Below are 20,654 nucleotides of genomic sequence, written 5' to 3' on the forward strand. Positions count from 1 at the left end.
CACTGCCTGTAGAGGCATTTAGGTGTTTTTCCTACAGCCCATCTCATCCTCTTAAGACTTCTGCAGGATTAATTCCCCTTTCAGAGCTGAGGACACTGGAAATAAGAGACATGCCTGAGGGGAGGGGATAATTTCCTGGTCCTCCAGTGGCTAGGACTCTGCTTCCACTGCAGGGGACCAGGTTAGATCCCTGATCTGGGAACTAAGATTCAGAAAGCCATGTGGCATGGGTGGGTGGGGGGGGACAGGATTAAGAGACATGCCTGAGGGGAGGGGGCGTGGGCAGGTAGGACCTGTGCCTGGGACAAGGGACACATTGACCTGTGACCTGCCAGCCCCATTCATCATCTGAATACCAGCTTTGACCTCTCCACTCCTGGCCTCCAGTAGAGGTCAGGCCAGTCTGATTCCAACACCCCTGCTCTCCCAACACTGCTTGGCTTCTTCAGGACCTCCCCCCTTCCTGGGACCACTGCCTTCGACACAGGGCAGGGCATTTAACCTAAAGGGAGCTCAAGCCTAAGTGGTGGGTGGTGGTCAGGGAGGGACCTTCTCAGAGTCTTGAGCTGACAACCCAGGAAGCTGTGCTGTGGGAGAGGAGGAGGGGCTTTTGTGTCCTATGGTCATTCTCTACAGTGCTGTGTGCCTACTAGCCTCTGGCCAGCCTGTCCTGTCACCTCTTGAGTGGATTTCCCTGCCCATAATATTGGAAGCTTCCTTTTCAAAGGGTTCTTGGAGTCCTGCCAGCTGTATATTGGGTGAATCTTCACTCTTTCTCTCTCTGTAAGGGATTAGCCCCACCTAGGACTTCATTTGTCTTGTTGTTCAGTCACTAAGTCGTGTGTGACCTTTGTGACCCCATGGACTGCAGCTCGCCAGGTTTCCCCGTCCTTCACCATCTCTGGGAGTTTGCTCAAATTCATGTCCATTGAGTCAATGATGCCATCCAACCATCTCATCCTCTGTCGCCTTCTTCTCCTCCTGCCCTCAATCTTTCCCAGCATCAGGGTATTTTCCAAAGAGTTAGCTCTTTGCATCAGGTGGCCAGAGTATTGGAGCTTCAACATCAGCATGAGTCCTTACAATGAATATTCAGGTTTGATTTCCTTTAGGATTGACTGGTTTGATTTCTTTTCTGTCCAAGGGACTCTCAAGAATCATCTCTAGCACCACAGTTTGAAAGCATCAATTCTTTGGCACTCAGCTTTTTTTATGGTCCAACTTTCACATCTGTACATGACTTATTCCTCTAGGTCAGAATTTCTCAGACTTTAACCTGTGTCACAATCACCTGGGCAGCTTATTGAGACATGGCTGGGCTATACCCCTAGAGTTTATGATTCAGTAAATCTGGGGTAACCCCAAGAGCTTATATGTCTAACAAGTTCCTGGGTGATACTGATGCTGCTGGTCAGGACCACTGTGCACTGAAGCGTTAACTCAGCTTTCAATCCAGCATCTGGGCTGTCTAAACCTCGCACGCTCCAAAGAAAGGTTTGCCCGGCTCCTGGGAGATAGCCCCTAAACCCTTGGAATATCCTGTTTGATAAGAATATTTTTGCTTATCTGGGAGCCAGGGGCCTCTTGGGATAGCCTCTGAAGGGGCTGGAGACTAAGTAACTAAGGTCAGCCATGTGGGTGGTCAGTAGCCTCCATGAAACACCAGACACCAAGACTTGGCCGAACTTCTTGGTTGGCAGTGCTTCATGCAGCTGGAAACTGTGTTTCTGGGGTGGCGACTCATTGTTGCTGGGAGAATTAAGTGCTGTCCCCATGACTCCACTGGGAGAGGTCAGCGGAAGCTGGCAGCTGGTCTCTCCTGGACTCTGCCTGTGCACTTTTATGCTTTGCTGACTTTGCATCCTTTCACGGTAATAATTATAACCACGAAGATAACAGCTTTGCTGAGATCTGTGTCCTAGTGAATGACTGAACCTAACGGTGGTTTTGAGGACGCCGGTGACAACCAGAGAGCCACTGCTCTGCGCTGTGGGATTAACCTTGCTAGGGTTTAGGCTTTGGGGGCCCCCTCACCAGTGAAGTGCCTGAGGGGCATCTTTGTGGAATGCTTTGGGAGGCTGTGAACTGTCTGGAAGACAGGCAGTTACCCTCAAAGTGTTGCTTTGGGGGTAACCCTGAAAGGTCTTTGTGGGTCACTGGGCCCCAGTCTTCCCATCTGTAAATGGGGCTTTGGAGCATTTCTTTTCTCCCTGGGGTGGGGAGTGATGAGTTCCCCTTATGGCAAAGCTGCTGAAGAATATGCTGGGCTATGGGCAGGGGCAATTTATTTCATGGTCCTCCTCCTTCCGGTAGCCAGCTCTGCCCACTACAGCCTTACTCACCTGAGCCGGAAGCTGGGTGCTGGGTTCACAGGTTTCAGCAGACCCAGCCACTTGGTGCTGCTCCTCCTGAGACCACCCTCAGGGCAGTGACCCACTTCTCACGGTCCTTGGACCCTCCCTGCCCCATCCTGTCCTGGCTTACGACCAGGTCCTTAAGGGAGTTCCTTGGCAGTCCAGTGGTTCGGACTCTGGGCTTCCACTGCAGGGGGCACAGGTTCGATCCCTAGTAGGGTAACTAAGATCCTGCAAGCTGCACGGTGTGGCCAGCCGACCAGCGGGGGTGTGAGGGAGGGAACAAAAAGAGCTAACTAACCCAGGGAAGAAGGCCCCTTAGTGGCCGCTGGTTATGTGGCTTTATTCACAGACTCAGCGCTTGCTGAGGTTGGCAGGAAAGAACATCTGGGACCAGGCTGGGCCTGGAGATGAGGGTGGCTGGGAGGCCATGCATGGGTCAGATGGACAAGCACACAGGAGGGAACCTGTGCTGGGCCAGACCAGTGGGGGTTGGGGGCGGAGGCAGGCAGCATGCGGGAGGCCTGGCTAGATCCGAGGGAGCAGATCTACCCAGGTGGTGTCTGTGAGCCAGGGAGGGAGGGTCTGAGGGCTTCTCCAGGGCAGGGTCTGGACAGCAGGCATCCCTGCCCCTCACTCCCAGGGAAATGACTTAGTGGGACAGTCGGGATGCCTGGTGCTCCCTCCTCCTGCTGCCTTGGGGCTTGATGGCGACGGGCCACATCGGTCCCCTCTGGTGTCATTGTCCCGCTGATGCTTGGACATTTGCCTTGGGGGTGACCCACATAAGGACACCTTGGAGAGTGTTCGAGGGCCCAGCGGAGTGCGCTGTCCCTGGGGAAGGAGGGGACGCCTGGGAAGCAGGGATACTCCCTTGAGCCAAGCTTTTCTCTCAGTAGTTGGTGTCAGTTCCCTGCTGGCAGGGGGTGCCATCCTCCACTCGATCCAGGCCAGCTCCTGGGGCCAAGGAGGACCGCTTGGTTAAACCTCCTTTCTCCTGGCCGGCTCTACTGGCTCTGCATGGACTTCCTGCCTGAACACAAACAAGGAATCCAAAGTCCGGATACCCCCTCCCAGGCTTTCTTCCTGGTGAAGAGCCTATTCCCACCCAGAAGGGAACACAAGAACCAGTTCCCCGGGTTCCCCAGTTTGGAAAGTTGGTGGGGTCTCCCTGGGTTGTGCAGGAAGGTGACCTAGGGTCCCCGGAAGCCTGGGGGGGCCCCCCTCCCCGAGCAGGGCCCTGGGTCTGAGGTCACCACCCTTGCCCGATTTCTACGGGGGCTGCCGGGGTGGAGGGATGCAGGCGGGAGGGCCATCAGCACTGGCGGGAGGGGGTGCGGTGCACAGAGCCGGGGCGCTTGGGGATCTTGCGCCAGCGACGCTTGTCCCAGCGGCAGAGCAGCAGCAGGCGGAAGGTGTCCCGGAAGGCCTTGTTGCAGAGCGCGTAGCACATGGGGTTGATGGTGCTGTTGACATAGCACAGCCAGTAGCCCAGCTCCCACAGGGTCTCGGGGACACAGTCCTTGCAGAAGGTGGACACCAGCACCATGATGTTGTACGGCGTCCAGGTGAGGATGAAGGCCAGCAGGATAGCGCTCAGGGTCCGAGCCGCCTTCTTCTCCTTGACCAGCGAGAAGGTCTTCCGCTTGGCCAGTTGCTCCTTCCCACGGGGCTTCTGGCCCTTGCCCGCCCGCTCGCGCCCCTTCCGGGTCGGCCTCTTGACCGTATTCGGGGAGCTCCGGGGCGGCTGCTTGGCGGGGGCCTGCGCCTCGGGGTCCACCATGGGCATCTTGATCACCACCTCGGAGCCAGGCTCCTCACCCTCCGAGGAGGTGAGGGACTCCATGGAGCCTTCGTCCTCCTCCTCTTCCTCCTTCCAGCTGTAGGCCTGGAGCAGCCGGGGGGTCCGGCAGCAGCGGCAGCAGCGCCCTGGAGGGGTCTCTGGGGAGCCTTCGGCCCCCGGCTGGGACCGCTCTGAGCTGCTGCTGCTGCCGCCCCCCTTCCCCGGCGTCTCCGAGCCCTGCAGGGCCGCCAGCTCCCGGGCCCGGTTCTCTGTCTCCCGGTAGATGCGCCAGTAGAGGGCGCACATGACCGTGACGGGGAGGTAGAAGGCGGCCATGGCCGTGCCAAAGGTGATGATGGGCTGGGAGAGGAACTGGATGTAGCACTGCCCGGCCAGCACCGTCCGCTCCCCTACCAGGTACTGCCAGAAGAGGATGGCCGGGGCCCAGAGCACGAACGAAACCAGCCAGGCCAGGCCGATCATCAGGGCTGCCCGGCGGGGTGTGCGCTTGGCGCGGTAGCTCAGGGGCCGGGTCACCGAGAAGTAGCGGTCAAAGCTGATGAGCAGCAGGTTCATGACCGAGGCGTTGCTGGCCACATAGTCCAGGGCCAGCCAGAGGTCGCAGGCCAGCGTGCCCAGAGCCCAGTGGCCCATGAGCAGATACGTGGTGTAAAGGTTCATGGAGAAGGTACCGATGATGAGGTCGGCACAGGCCAGGCTCAGCAGGAAGTAGTTGTTGACCGTCTTGAGCTCCGTGTTGACCTTGAAAGAGATGAGCACCAGCAGGTTGCCTGTCACCGTGGCCAGTGACAGGAGGCCCGTGGTGATCCCGATGAAGGCCACTTGCCAGGGACCCTTTCCCGGTGCCAGGACGGTGATGTTGGGGCTGACGGCAGGTGGCGCTGAGGTATTCATGGTGGCTGGGTGGAGTAGGGGAGGCAGCCCCTTCCTCTAATCACAGGACGGGGCTTCCTCAGGGGCCGGTCATCACCTGAAAAGAGAGGACATGCGCTTGGGTTGGGCTGCAGGACGCCTCCCAGAGCCTGGAGTAGAAGGTGTTGGGAGCACAGCCTCTGCCCTCCCAGAGCGGCAACCAGACAGCGTCACACCATCCTCACTGGTGCCCACGCCTGGTCACTTAGAATGCACTTTCCCAGCCACCAATGGATTTACCAGCGGCCTGAGGGGGAGGGGATGGCTTTGGCATCCAGAGATCTGAGTCCCCATTCCAGCTTCACCATTGAGACTCCGAGCCTCAATTTTCTCATCGGGAAATTGCTGCTAATGCTTGTCTAGCTTAACTCATGCGGCAGGAGTGGGGAGACTGGCGTACATGGGACTGCCACATTTTCAAAGCATTTCAGTCAATTTTATTAAAGCTTTCATTTTCTGAGTAGTTACTACATGCCAGACACAGGGCTAAGCGCTTAATTCAATTACCTAATTTAATTGTTGAACATTCCAGACTTCCCTGGTGGCCCAGTGGTTAAGAATCCACCTGCCAATGCAAGGGACATGGGTTCAGTCCCTGGGGGAAGAGGGGCACTAAGCCCACGCACCACAACTAGAGAAGCCTGTGCAGCTGCAGTGAAGACCCAGCACAGCCAAATATATATATATATATATATATATCTAGCATTTGTAGGAGGAAGGTCTCTTATGACCCCCATTTCACAAAGGCAACCGTGGTTCCAGCCGGCTCTATGGCTGGGCCATGGCGACACAGATGGTGTGTGATCAGAACCCACTTCCCTCGCTCACTTTCAGAGTGTGTGAAGATCCAGCAGGATTCTTCCGTGAAACAGGGAGTGTTGAGAAGGCGGGGGGCGGGCAGGGGTCTCCAAAGAAGAGAGAGGGAAAGAGATACAAGCAAAGGGGCGTGGCACGTGCGCGCACGCGCAGTTTGGGGCTGGAGCAAACACTTATGAGGGCATCAGGGGAAGTTGAGCCAGGCCCAGACTCGCCTGGTGATGGAAAATCTGGAGTAAAAGCAAGCAGCATAGGCGAGGGCCTCAGCTCCCACATAAGCGGGAGTTTGGTGACAGATGTAGTGTGCGAGGCCACAGCTGAGTGGAGGGCAGCAAGGGGAACAGGAAGATCCCCCAGACTGCCTGAAGCTGGAGTCCAGCCCGGGCACTAAGGGTGGGTAGAGAGAAAAGCCATGACTCTTAGCGACCACTGGCCTGGCAGAGGCCCAGCCGCTCAGCCCCGGCCTTGCTGCTGGATGTTCTCGTTCAGTGCTTCAGACATCCTTCTGTTGGTTGAAGAGACTGGGTCTTCTCCTACCTTCAGGGCCGGTATCCTTGGAAAAATTCCAAGGGAGAGACGTTGGGCAGAGACCCAGCAAGCCCTGGTGTTCCTGGGGACCTGGTCTGTGATGAGGAGACTAGAGTCTGTGAGAGGTCACTGGTGAGGGATGCCTTGGTGCTGCGTGGCTAGGGGTGTCTGTGTGACAGCAACTCTCAGGATGAGGAATTCAGAGTGTGACAGAGCAAGACAGGCTGTGGCTGTCAGTGCTCCTGGGTCTGGGACAATTTGCACATGACGGGGCACAAGGGGAAGTCCTGGCTGAAAAACCTGGGCTCTGGAGTCAGACTGTCTGCATTTGAATCCAGGCCATACCATGTACTGGGTGTGTGGTCTCCTCTAGCGATGCCACTGCTATATGCCTGGGTTTCCTTAGCTGACAAATGGTAATAATGCCTGTCCCTAGCTAATGCTTGCGGAATTATTGCCTGGCTTAAAGAGTAAATGGATGTCAAGTGCTTAGAATAGCCCTGGTCCATGGTTCCCATGAACACAGCAAGGGTAGCAACAAGGGCTCCCTCCTGCCCTGAAGTGTCTGCTTCTTTGATGAAAATTTCTAATACTATGGGGAATTCACTGGTGGTTCAGTGGTTGCGGCTCTGCAGTTCCTCTGCAGGGGGCATAGGTTCAAACCTGATCCCTGGTTGGGGAACTAAGATCCCACATGCCACGTCCCCCCCCCAATTCTATGATAACAGCAACTAACAATAACAATGGTCACTGCTATTAGTTAGCATTCCTTAGGGCCAGTCACTACTCAGAGTACCTATGTTCCTTTTTCACTTAACCTTAACAAGGAATCTATGACCTAGGGATTGTTTTTCTTTCCATTTTATAGATGAAGAAACTAAGGCTGAGAAAAACACAAGAATTTGTACAAGATCACACAGCTAAAGTAGGAACCAGGATTGGAGCCCAAGCAGTAAGTTCCAATGAAACTTTATTTATAAAACTGATGGTCAGGTGGTCCAGTGGCTAAGCTCCATGCTCCCAACGCAGGGGTCTTGGGTTTGATCCCTGGTCAGGGAACTAGATTCCACCTGCCACAGCTAAGACCCTGTAGCTAAATATACTACACTACACTTATTTAGTGTAGCTAAATAAGTAAATAGATAAAAATAAATATAAAACCCCCCTGGTTGTTGGCTTAGGAGCCATAGTTTGCCAATTTGAACTAAAAATATTACACTAAAATATGATTTATCTTGCTTACTGAGCTCTGTTGCAACCTCGTCCCTTAATGGAAGTCAGGCAGGAGGCTGGGATCAGACTGTAGGTGCTTGGGCTTTTCCCTGTGAGGTCACTGGTGGAAACTACCCTTGACAGGTAACCCTGAACTATTGTGATCCGTTTGATCATCTAGACTCAGTGCTGTTTGTGCCCGTTGCAGAAATGGAGCAACTGAGGCCCAGAGCAAAAAGAAAAAGGTATTGTGTAGTCTAAGGTCTCCTGGTTCCCAGACTGGGTGCTGGCGTCCACATCCCAAGCCTGGGTGCCTTGGGGGCAGTTCTGTAGCCTCCAGCGGCTCCCTGGGACAAGACCTGCGAAGACTGAACAGAAGAGGAGCTTACAGGCCCGAGCTTACAGGCCTGTACCCTCCGCAACTGCAGGGGTGTGACCGGCGCTCTGCCACTGTACTTGGCCCTCACACCGCACCAGGGTGAGGACTAGGTGGGATGAGGGAGGCACTTGCTTTGCCTGCAGAATTTAAGTAGATGCCCCAAACTCAGTCATGAAGGAAGTAACATTTTAACGTGACATTTAAAGAATAGAAATCAATGCAAAACATCCATCATGCACACAATTTTAAACTGAGACAGATCCAACCCTGCATCTGCGCGAACACCTCATCGCCCATGCCTCGCCCTAATCCTGCTGGCCCTGGTTCTGACCAAACTTGATTTACAAAAACAGGCCGCCTGTGGGCTGTAATTTGCTGTTTGATTTTCAAAACTATTACATTACAATATTATTTATCTTGACTAGTGAGGTATTTTTGTACCCACTCCTTGAATTTTGCTCCAAGGCGAGCACCTCACTCGCCTCACCCTAATTCCTGCATTGCTGATCACAGCCCTGGGTTTGAATCTCCACGCTGTCCCTTCCTAGCTGTGTGATCATTAGCAATGACTTAACCTTTCCTTCCCTGTAGCCCTGCCTCCCTCAGCTGATGGGGATACATGCATGTTCAGTCTTGTCCAACTCTTTGTGACCCCATGGACTGTAGCCAGGCTCCTCTGTCCATGAAATTTTCCAGGCAAGAATACTGGAGTGGCTTGCCATTTCCTCCTCCAGGGGATCTTCCTGGCCTAGGCATCGAACCCGGGTCTCTTGGGTCTCCTGCACTGGCAGGCAGATTCTCTACCACTGCACCTGCGAAGCCTGCTGATAAGAATGTGCTGTGCTGTGCTCGGTCGCTTCAGTTGTGTCCAATAAGAATAATAGTATCCAAAGTGCTTGGCTCTGAAATGACACTCAGTCAACAGCCTCTGCTATTGTTCCTGACTCCTCATTCTGATCCACTGACTCTCATCTGACTGTCCCCTGCCCTTTCCTCTCCAGATCCTGGCAGAGCCCATCTCTGGTCCCCAGACTGCTCATTTGTCCAGTGGAGGACTGGGACCAGCCTGACATCTGGGGAGATTTTACAGGATCCTAAAACCAGGATTCCAAGATGGCTTGAAAGCACAGGAGAGAATAGCTAAGAACATCCTCACCTATAAAATGGACCAGGTCCTGGAGGGGAGGCTGCCGGGGCTGAAGGCTCATTTAGCTTCTCTCAGCCCCGGACCTGCAGGCTTCAAGGCCACATTCTTTCCTCTTAGCCGACCCTCTGTGCCCCATCTATGAGATGTGAGGGCCTCCCTTCGGGGACAGCTGGGGGAAAGAGAAGGGCAGAGGTTCTGGCAAACTGGACCCTGATTCTTGCCACCGGCTGGACCTTCTGAGCCCTTGGGATGCGGCCCAGGAAGAGAGCCATCTGTGACTTTATCTTTCCTCCACAATCAGAAGCGGGGGTCCTCCCCCAGACCCCTCTTGGACTGTAATTTGCTCCAGAGAAGGTTCCTGGAGGCCTGCTCTGGTCCCTGCTGTATGACCTTGAGCAGGTTTCCTTAACTCCTTACTGGGGGCAATCTTCAATAAGGCAAAGCCTCTTTAAGGCTACTGGTGGGTCAGCAAGATGATGGCTGAGAAAGAATGTGGCTTCCAGAGACTGTGGGTGATTTCCCTGTGGGGAATTCCCTTGGGCTGAAAGTCTGGGTGCCAGGGTTCAGCAGCAGCTCCAGAATTTCTACAGGGGAAGGACTTAGGGTTAGCCCTCTGGTTGAAAGGGGTGTGTGTGTGGTGGAAGCTGTATTGCATAGCATATTCTGTGAAAACATCCATGGGAGTGGGGTGGTTGGTTAGTGGGGATCACAGGGGCTGAGGGGAAGACTCCCCAAGGAAGTCCTTGCATTGCCTTTGCTTCAAGCCCCATCTCTGCTCTTGTCTTGCTGGGTGACCTTGGGTAAGTTCTAGTCCCGACCTGGTATCTTTCTATAGGATGAGTGTTTGTGTGTGAGAGTGTGTGCATTGCTGAGTGAGAATAAGAAACTGGAGTAGGGGTGGGACTTCTCTGGCGGTCCAGCGGTTGAGGCTCTGCACTTCCAAGGCATGGGGCACGGGTGTGATCTTGGTCGGGGAATTAAGATCCCACATGCCTCACAGCACAGCCAAAAATTAAAAAGAAAAGAGAGAAATGATGAGGGTCTTTATGGGGATGGGTTGGGACATCCTCTGAGGGTGTCTGGGATAGAGGAAGGTAGAAAGGAAACAGGAGGCACTTTTCTGCCCAGAACTGTGGCTTCCTGATAAAGGTCTTTGGGAGCTTTTAGTAATATTATCATAGCAACTAATATTTACAGGCTGCTTACTATAAGCAGACATGTCTCTAAGCATTACATAACATGATTTAATTGACCTGTTACAAATTCTTGGGAAATAGGTTCTATTATCTTCAATTGGCAAAAGGACCAATGAGGCTCTAACCTGATAGCTCTTCACTGAGGCAGTCAGGATTTGGACTTAGGTGGTCTGCCTGCAGCCTGGTGTGCGGCAGTTCACGGGGTCACCAAGAGTCGGATGTGACTTTGTGACCGAACAACAGTCTGCCTCCAGGGCTAACCGCTTGGGTGCCTACTCCAAATGCTGTGGGGATGGGGGGCTCAATGGCCTCCTTGCCTACTTTGACTAGCTTGGCCAAACCCTGGGTTGAATCAATCAATAGGGATGAATCAGTCCTTCCCTGAGAATCTTGTCTGCCTGTGTGTGTGTGCGTGTATGTGACAGTGTGTGTCATCTATCTGGATGACGTACGATCACAGTGCTACGGGAAGGCGGTGGTCCAGCCGTAGCTCTCTGCTTGGCACACAGCAGTTGCTCAGTAAACATCTGTGGAATAAATCCATGGATGTACACGGAGATCTCCTGATTGACTGTAGGACTTTGAGCATGAGGCTGAGCCTGCAGCAACAGAGGGTGGGTGGAGTGATGGGAGTCTGAACTGGCTCCCGAGTACCGTCCCTCCGCTCTGTCCAGTTCCTGTATCCCTTCACCTGCCAGGTCCCTGCCCCCTCTGTGAGACCTTGCCTGGCTTGAAAGGACTGGAGAAAAATCCTCAGGAGCATCCTCAACTGTCAAATGGACCAGGGAAGCCCTGCCCCACCTGCTGCAGGGAGGCCAGGGCAGGACCGGGCTGGGACTGTGCCTTCCAGTGTCGGGGAGGAAAATGTCAGCCTGGGCTCAAAGAGTTAAGGGATGAGGTCAGAGCCTTGAGCAGGGCAGGCTAGCCATCGCCCTGGACCAATCCCCAGGGGCCGGGGATCTGGCTGGTAAGAGGAAGGGGGAGGGGAGAGATTGATGGGGAGAGGGATGCTTGAACACTGGGGCTTCCTGAATCTTACCACTGGTCAAGGAGTGCAGAAGGGAAGGCAGAGAATGAGGGGTGCTGGGGGAGAGATTCAGGGGGAGGAGTGAAGCCATCTTGTGATTCTGGAAGTCGGCAGAATCCTGGCTGGAGAGAACGGACGATACAGGGGAGAAGGAGGTACGAGGTCGGGGCCGTGGGGCTGGGTACCTGGGACCTCACACGTGCAGGGAAGGCAGTCCTCTGGCCAGGCCTCCTGACCCATCCATCCCTTCTGCAGGGGCCTTAACCCCAAACCAGCTTGTCAGAGGTAGCTCTCCCCACCCCAGGGTTAATTTTTCTCTGAAGATAGCTCTTGACCCATTGAAGGTTTACACAGCTTCCACCTCTGATGTCTGGCTTTGGAAAAGAGGGGGTAAACTGATACACTTTATCACCTTTCCAGGCTCAACAGTCACTCCGGGGGAGTGCTGACTACCCCAGGGAAGGGCAGGAGCCATCAGTTAACTGCTCATAAATGCACGGCTGAGCCGGAAGAGGAGCGTCAGCCTTAGAACCAGTGCCAAATACTCTCACTGTTGATGGACCTTAACCAGTTGCCCAACTTTAGCCGGATCATGTCAGAGCCTGGCAGTTAGCAGGCTGGGCCCCAGAGCCCACTCTGCCAGGTGGCATCAGAAGTACCTGGCCTTCATCCTCCTTTCCACGTGCCCTCTGCTCTACTCCTTGCGCTCCCCTCCCCATTTCCTTTCTTCTCTCTCCCTCCCTCCCCCATCTTTCTAGGCATCACCATGGCATCACAGCAGAACACAAACCCAGCGAGATGTTCACCCACCTCTCCCCACCCGCCCAGGAGCCCCAGCTCACAGAGCTCGCTGCTCCCCCCACCCCATCATCCTGCTCATGGAGGTGGGAGTTCAAGGCTGTACTGAGGGTGAGGAGAACGGCCCCAGCCAGACCCCTCGATATTCCTTCTGTGACCATGAGCATGTCCCTGCCCCTTCCTCAGCCTCAGTCTCTCCATCTGTACAATGGGGAGGTTCCTTTCTAGTCTGACATGACTTCTGCCTACCCTCTTCTTGACCCTCTGGACTCCTCTTTGCACTTGGGGATCCAGTTCTCAGCCCTCCAGGACCCATCCTAGGAGCCCAGAGTCACATCTTCTGCAGCCCCATTTCATCATTTCCTCCCCTGCCTTCCGTATCGCAGTGGCGATCACAGCTTGCCCAGTGGCTGAGGTCAGGGGGCAGAGAACCAACTGTCATCTGACAGCTCAGTGAGCAGCTGATTACCCAGGGGCAGGAGACTGTCCAGCTGCAGGAGACAGACTGACTCCTTCCGGCCATTTGGGCAGGAGGCCCTGGGTCAGCCTGGGCAGTGCTGCAGGTATGTTTTCTGGGAAGCAGTGACTCTCCACTGGCACTGATAACCCCCCAAGCAGCACCTGTCGGAGTGACCAGATGAAAGCTGCCCACCCCCTCCCCAGATGCCAGCTCAGAAGCTGGCACTCTGCAAGAATCAGAGTGCCTGGCCTCCAGCCCATCCCCACATTGTGAAGTCTGGGGGTCCTGGGATGGGTAACTGGCATGGGTGCCCATTCGTATCAATGCATTACCTGGGTATAGGGCTGTGATCTGCCCTGCGGGAGCCCAAGGTACTACGGACATAGGGAGGGCCCTCTGGGCTCCTGGACACATCAGGACCATGTTCCCTGGCCAGCGTGGCTGTCCATGCGCCCGTGTCCCCCAGGAGCCCTGGAGCTCTTGGCCTGGTCTCCTGCTGGTCTCTGGCCTGGCACCCACCTTGGCATCCCGCTTGTCCATCTGGCCAGCAGCCTGGTTCAGTCCATCGTGGAGGGGCTGAAGGTGGATGGGGATGGTGGGAGTCAGGGTTCCCTGAGGGAGGAGAGGAGGAGGTTCTGAGACTGGCACCCCAGTCGGGGGGGGCGGTCAACCTCCCAAAAGATTCTGGTGGCAAGGGCTACCTCTTGGTCCCCTGCCCTCCCTACACTGTCTCTGGGGCTTGGGGGCTCTGCCTGCTGCATGGCAAGCTGATCCCTTCTGGGCTCCGGGTCCAGAGTTCTAGGGGCTCCCCAGCTCCTTTTCCAGCTGAACCCCAGAAAAACATTAGGTGTATCCACCAGAAGCCAGGAGATGGGGTACTTGGAGCAGCGTTGCAGAGCCTTGGCCTCTAGACCCCTCCCTGGCCCCCTCCTCTCTCTGGGGTCCCTCCTCATTTCCTTCTAGTCCTGGTCCCTGCCTTGCTCGAGGACCCTGCTTCTACTGCCCCCACCTCAGTGGAGCCCCTCCCAAGCCCTCTCAAACATACTCACCATGGGGCTGGAGAGGGGTCTGAAGGGTCCTCAGCCCTGCTGTCTCTCCGGGGGGCTGGCGGCGTCTCCAGGGACCCAAACACCTGGCTCCCGGGGGGAGCTGCGCCCTGTGCTGGCAGCCGGAGAGGCACAGCCGGTGATTGGCATGTCCCACCCCCTGGCACGCCAGCCTTGGTGGGGAGGGAGGAAGAGAAAGAGGGAGGGAGGAAAGAGAGGAAAGGAAGGGAGGGGGAGCTAGAGGGAAGCCTCGGGCAGCGTCCGGGGTTACAGTGGGCCCTGGAGCATGGCCTCCTTCTCCACTAGGGCACCCAATTCCAGCTTCTACAGGTAGGGTGCAGGACAGGAGGGAGATGAGCCCAGGAAGGCTAAAAGTCCAGAACGGGAGAGAAGGCGGATACAGGGAGACAAACACCCACACCCAAAGCACACAGGCTCGGCTGCACACACACACACACACACACACACACACACACACACACGAGCTCACACACACACTCTCACAAAGGCACACTTCCCCCACCCAGCCTTAGAGCCCCCAGCCTGCTGTACCAGGCCGGTCGGTGTTCACATGCCTGTTTCCCCAGCACACACGCCCTGCCCCCTTGCACGTGCCCACGCGCCCACCCACCCAGCCCCACACCCTGCTCTTTCTCCCTGCTGGGAAGGAGCTGGATTCCTTCTGTTTGGAAATGACACATTGGGCCTCACGTGAGAGGCTCCAACTTGGAACAGACCCAGAGGGCTGGCGCGCGCACCCCGGGCTGAGGGCTGAGCGGCCGCCGAGCCCGAGCCCGCGTGCTGGTTTTCTGTCCCCGCTGCACAGCCGGGTGTGAGGGCACATGGGTGAATGGTTTGCGGGGATGATTGTGTGTGTGGGGGCATGTATACCTGCTCCATGCGTTGCTGAGTGCCCTGCACATTTGTGTCCCTGAGTACGCATGTCACCGTGCAGCCGGTGGAAACGCAGGTGTCGCCCCATGGGTCTGAAGCCAGGACGTGTGTCTGTGTTCGGTGTGTGTATGAGTGTTGCCCAACTGTGGAACTTGCTAATTCTGACAAGTGAGGCAGCCTCTACCTCTCTGCCTGTGCCACCCCCAGCTTCCACCTGGAAGACAGACAGACAGGCAGACAGACAGCTCTCCTCCCAGCCTGTCAAACTCTGTCTCCCCTGACTCCCACTTGGGGCTCACAGGCGTGCCCCTGGCAGGTGGCAGGCTGCCCTTCCTTCCCCCCACCCTCCGGGAGCCCCACTGCTTGGTCAGCACTGCGTTCCCCCCCCCAACCCCCCACCCCCCAGGCTGGTTTGGATTTCTGTGTTGAGTTTCCTCAGAGATAGAACCCCTGGGGACCTTTTGCCATAGAGACTTGGGTCGTACCCAGTCCTCACCTGGTCCTAGAGACCTCCTGGGGTGCTGGCCACAGAGCAGAGGTGGGGAGGCTACTGCTGGGTCCTTTGCTTCCCTGGGCTGTGCTGAAGCCCTGGGGTGGAAAGCCAGAAGGACCAGGATCATCTATTCGCAGGATGTAGATGAGAAAACCAAAGAGCAGAGGTGGGTTTAAAATGTGCTTGGCAAGTGTTTGCACTCAGGTCCCTCAGCTCTGAGCTCGAAACTCTGGAGGGGCTGGGGGACGGTGTGTGGTTGGGAACTGCCCTACCACTGGCCCCTTGCCCTTCCCAGCATCCAGCACCCCTCTCAATCCTGATGCCTGAGGGTAACCTGGGCTTCCTCAGGCCGGAGCCCCGGTTGCCAATGGAGTCAGGTGGAGCGGAAACTCTGGTCCCTGGGGTGCGGCCAGCCACCATCGTGCCTCTGGTGGGTGGGCACACGTGGCAGGTACATGTGGGGGCATCTCTGCTTCTCAAAGCCAGCTGCGCCTAGAGCAAGCACCCAGGCTACCTCCTCTCTGAAGTCCAGGAGACCCTGCCGCTTGGAGAGGAATCTGAGCAACCCCCTCCCACTCCGGGGTCAGCCAGCCGGGCAGGGGAGGGTCAGAACTCGACCAGTCCCTGCCCGTGGGCGCGGATACCCGCTGCCCCCTGCTGGACTGCGCTCCATTTGCGGCGGCGGCTTGTGCGCGCGGTGGGGCTGCGTGTACTTGTGCGCGTACACGTGGCTGAGTGTGGGGGTGTCAGGCCTCCACGCTCAACATCCATTTCCGAGTCTGAATCAGGCTCTCTTCTTGCCCCCTCCCCCCAAGCTCCTTGGTCTCCCTTTTCTCTTCTCCCACCGCCTCTGCACACGTCCCTTTAGAAATAAAAACACTTATTTTGTAGGCGGGAGAGGAGGGTGACCAGCTTTCCCTTGCCTCCTCCTGGGTGCCCCTCTCTGTCCCAAGAGATTTGTTTGCTCTTTAAGTCCGTGCAGCCGCGGAGGCAGGGGGGTGACGCCCTCCGCCCCAGCCCACCCCCGATTGTATGTTCTCGGCCCCAGGCTTGGCTGAGTCCGCTTACCAGATGGGGAAACTGAGGCAGGAAGGGAGAAGGGAGGTAGGGCCGGGAGAAGCTCTCCTACCCGGCTCTCTCACCGCCCCCGCACCCGCGCCGGATTTAGCCGCAGGGAGGCTGGGAACATTGTCTTTATTTTAAGCCACCGAGTGCGGCACGAACGCGGCTGCTCGCGACAAAGGGCTCGGCGAGGCAGCGGCAGGCGGCGCACGTGGGGGTCCAGCCCCGCCCCCGCGCGACCCTCAGCCGCAGTCGGACGGCCGGGCTTGACCTCGGCCATTTCCCTTTTCTGGCCTTTCGGGCGGGATCCCTGTTCGCACAGGCTCCTGGCCGTTGCTATTTTGGTCGCCTGGCCGAGGATTCACTCACTCCTTTAGGCCACCGGGGGAACAGGGGGTCGTCCCGGAGGGCCGGGTTCCTCTCTCAGCCTCCTCTCCTGGAGGAGGAGAGAAGCTGCCCTGGGTGGGAACTAGCTCTCCCGCTCCCCAGTGGAGGCGCCCTGAGCAAGTTAGGGCCCCCTCTACGTCTGTTTCATCATCACTCAGGGCACTTAGAAATACTTCCCTGACGGCGCTGTTTGATCGCCAGTTGCAGGTTAAACCTGGCACTGGCGTTTGTTACAAGTGAAAGCCATTATCATTGTTATTTATAACTCGTATTGAGCACTTACTAAGTGTCCGGTACTGTTAAGGGCTCTTAATTAACTAGTTTTGTTTCTCACTGCAACTCCCAGAGGGAGCTTCTATTATTATTCCCATTTTACAGATGAGTAGAGGTATAAGCAGCTAGCGTGCCAGGGGGTTTCACGTAGGATGCGGTCAGCGTGCCTGGGGCGGTCCGGGGACTGGGGTCGCGGAGGGAGAGTGAAGGCTTCAGGGATGTCAGAAACCGGTGACAGCATTTGTAAAAATTCGAGGATCTTGGCTGAAAGCCGCGCGCCGATGCGGGAAGGAAGTGAGCGCTGCGGTCCTGCTGTGCGCTCGCAGCCCCTCAGCTTAGCCTTCACCCTCGGCTTGAAGCCACTTTAGCAACTCAAACCGAGATAAACTTGCCGCTTATCAGTGCTGCTTCCTGCTCTGGGAGAAGGTGGCGGAGTGGGCGGCCCTCCCAGCCTCCACCAGACCTAGGGTTGGTCCTCAGCGCCCTCTGGAATGCACCTGGGTTGGTGATCTCACCGGTGGTGGGAAGGGGCCTCCATTCCCAGAGGGCAGGCAGCCGGTCGTCCTGGGGGTACGCTTCCTTGATATGTTCCCCCCACCCCGACCCCCACTGCTTTAGGCCCTCAGCCTCGTTACCCTCTCCCTCTCACCTTCCGTGCGGAGGGACTAATTCCCAGATTTAAAAGATGGAGGAGGCCTAGAAAGGTGCCCCTCCCGATCCCCTGCAGTCCCTGCAGCCCAGGGGGCTGGAGGAAGGTGACTTCTACAAAGGCATCATCTTGGACAGGAAATTGGGCCTTTCCCAGTCTAGTTGCAAAGATAAGGCCTCTTAGGAACAATCTCCCCTTCACCTCCTGGGCGCTTCACCTCCCCGGCATGGCTCTGTTCTGGGAGCCTCGGGGCAGGCGGAGGGCCCACAAAAGCCCAGCGCCGCCTGTCAGCTTCCAAAAAAGGATGGAGTCTGGCGACCCGAAGAGTGGCGCCTCGCGCGGCCTGAACCTGCAGGGGCGCTGCCTAGTCCTCACGGCCGGTGGGGTCGAGTTAACCGGGCGCCCGGGGTCGGGCGGTGATTGTTGGGAACCGAGGCAACGCATCCTGGGCGAATCTCTGGATCCCGGTGGGACTGGGGCGCGGGGAGAAGCTGCGTTCCCTCAGGGCGCGCGTTAGCGTTCCCTTGTTCCGTCTGTGAGGACCTCGGAGTCCAGGTCACTTGCTGCCGCCTAGGAGCTGGACGCACTGTGGCCGTGCGGCCGGGACGGAGGAAAGACGCGCTTTCCGCCGCGCGATGGAGGCCCGTGCTTCTCGCGCAAATCTCTGTGGCCAAAAGCAGCTCGAAAAATCGGATTAACAGCATCGACTTTGCTACGCTTGGTTAATGGACACCCGGCCCCATGTTTTCACGCCACACGGTATAGGGGCCCCGGCCCGGGCCCAGGACGACGTGAGGGTGCTGGAGAGAAGTTAGGTCGAGGTGTGGGCAGAATCTTAGGGCGGGATCCCGGCCCTGAGGTTTTGATGCACAAGGCTTTCCCCAAACTCTGTGTAGCTGAGTCCGAGTGCCCAGGGAGTGGCCGGGTGAGACAGGACGGATTTCGGTGTTCCCTGCTCCCGACCCAGCTAAATTTGCTTCTTTTCCTGGTAACACCCTTCCCTCCGACTCCGACTCCCGAGGGCATGTACTCTGTCTTCGAATTTCCCACCGAGGCGGAGACCGAAGCTCGAAGCCCACGAAAGCGAGGAAAGGGACGGAGCCAGGCGAGTGGAGCCTAAGCCGGATCCCTCTCCCACCCATCTCTTGGCGAGACCCTCGCCTCGCACAGGCGCAGCAAGTCCATCCGTGGCAGGGGGCTGCTCTTCACTCTCCGATCCTCCGCCCGGGTCCTTGAACTCAGTACTCGCTGCCCGGGCCGCTCCAGTTGTACCCACCGCTCTCTGCAGTTCCCGCTGCGCCCTCTAGCGGCCAGCGCTGCTTCTTGCCTGGGACCGGGGCGCCGAGAGGCCTGGGTGCCTGGGGCTGGTGCCCAGAGCGTATTTTCCTTCGCGGGGGGAAGAAATGGTAGTACATATTCCTTCTTCATAGACTACGGTGAAGACTTTTCGTTGGCATGGGTGAGTAAAGGATGGTGCAGATCTAGCTCTAGGAAGAAATAGGAGTTGGGTACCTTGCTTGCATGGTGTGATCACTGACCTAGAGCCAGACATCCTGGAATGTGAAGTCAAGTGGGCCTTAGAAAGCATCACTACGAACAAAGCTAGTGGAGGTGATGGAATTCCAGTTGAGCTATTTCAAATCCTGAAAGATGATGCTGTGAAAGTGCTGCACTCAATATGCCAGCAAATTTGGAAACTCAGCAGTGGCCACAGGACTGGAAAAGGTCAGTTTTCATTCCAATCCCAAAGAAAGGCAATGCCAAAGAATGCTCAAACTACCGCACTATTGCACTCATCTCACGCGCTAGTAAAGTAATGCTAAAAATTCTCCAAGCCAGGCTTCAGCAATATGTGAACCGTGAACTTCCTGATGTTCAAGCTGCTTTTAGAAAAGGCAGAGGAACCAGAGATCAAATTGCCAACATCCACTGGATCATGGAAAAAGCAAGAGAGTTCCAGAAAAGCATCTATTTCTGCTTTATTGACTATGCCAAAGCCTTTGACTGTGTGGATCACAATAAACTGTGGAAAATTCTGAAAGAGATGGGAATACCAGACCACCTGATCTGCCTCTTGAGAAATCTGTATGCAGGTCGGGAAGCAACAGTTAGAACTGGACATGGGACAACAGACTGGTTCCAATTAGGAAAAGGAATACGTCAAGGCTGTATATTGTCACCCTGTTTATTTAACTTATATGCAGAGTACATCATGAGAAACGCTGGACTGGAGGAAACACAAGCTGGAATCAAGAAAATATCAATAACCTCAGATATGCAGATGACACCACCCTTATGGCAGAAAGTGAAGAGGAACTAAAAAGCCTCTTGATGAAAGTGAAAGTGGAGAGTGAAAAAGTTGGCTTAAAGCTCAACATTCAGAAAACGAAGATCATGGCATCCGGTCTCATCACTTCATGGGAAATAGATGGGGAAACAGTGGAAACAGTGTCAGACTTTATTTTTCTGGGCTCCAAAATCACTGCAGATGGTTACTGCAGCCATGAAATTAAAAGATGCTTACTCCTTGGAAGGAAAGTTATGACCAACCTAGATAGCATATTCAAAAGCAGAGACATTACTTTGCCAACAAAGGTCCATCTAGTCAAGGCTATGGTTTTTCCAGTGATCATGTGTGGATGTGAGAGTTGGACTGTGAAGAAGGCTGAGCGCCGAAGAATTGATGCTTTTGAACTGTGGTGTTGGAGAAGACTCTTGAGAGTCCCTTGGACTTCAAGGAGATCCAACCAGTCCATTCTGAAGGAGATCAGCCCTGGGATTTCTTTGGAAGGAATGATGCTAGGGCTGAAACTCCAGTACTTTGGCCATCTCATGTGAAGAGTTGACTCATTGGAAAAGACTCTGATGCTGGGAGGGATTGGGGGCAGGAGAAGGGGACGACAGAGGATGAGATGGCTGGATGGCATCACTGACTCAATGGACGTGAGTCTCAGTGAACTCCAGGAGTTGGTAATGGACAGGGAGGGCTGGTGTGCTGCGATTCATGGGGTTGCAGAGTCGGACACGACTGAGCGACTGATCAGATCTGTTCTGATCTGACCTTGCTTGCAGCACTTGCTACTGGCTACCGAGTTTGTAAACACTTCATTTGTTGTTGTTCAGTTGCTCAGTCCTGTCCAGACTCTTTGCGACCCCATGGACTGCAGCACGCCAGGCTTCCCTGTCCTTCACCAACTCCCAGAGCTTTCTCAAACTC

General features: G+C 55.8%; 1 protein-coding gene across 2 annotated transcripts; it reads right to left on the reverse strand.

Moving 5' to 3' along the window:
- Positions 1 to 1,189: 1,189 nt before the first annotated feature.
- Positions 1,190 to 14,362, reverse strand: CHRM1 (cholinergic receptor muscarinic 1). 2 transcript variants are annotated; one of them, XM_061406704.1, is made up of 3 exons: positions 13,683 to 14,362; positions 13,153 to 13,245; positions 1,190 to 5,128 (listed from the first exon to the last, which is right to left on the reverse strand). In XM_061406704.1, the coding sequence occupies exon 3, from the start codon at positions 5,050 to 5,052 to the stop codon at positions 3,670 to 3,672; it is 1,383 nt and encodes a 460-aa protein (XP_061262688.1). In that variant the 5' UTR covers positions 5,053 to 5,128; positions 13,153 to 13,245; positions 13,683 to 14,362; the 3' UTR covers positions 1,190 to 3,669. The 2 variants fall into 2 exon arrangements, with proteins under 2 accessions (XP_061262688.1, XP_061262689.1); XM_061406705.1 differs by lacking the exon at positions 13,153 to 13,245 and having other exon boundaries at positions 13,683 to 14,257.
- Between the last annotated feature and the right edge of the window lie 6,292 nt (positions 14,363 to 20,654).

Source organism: Bos javanicus, chromosome 29, assembly GCF_032452875.1.
Source record: "Bos javanicus breed banteng chromosome 29, ARS-OSU_banteng_1.0, whole genome shotgun sequence".
In the NCBI taxonomy this organism is placed as follows: domain Eukaryota; kingdom Metazoa; phylum Chordata; class Mammalia; order Artiodactyla; family Bovidae; genus Bos; species Bos javanicus.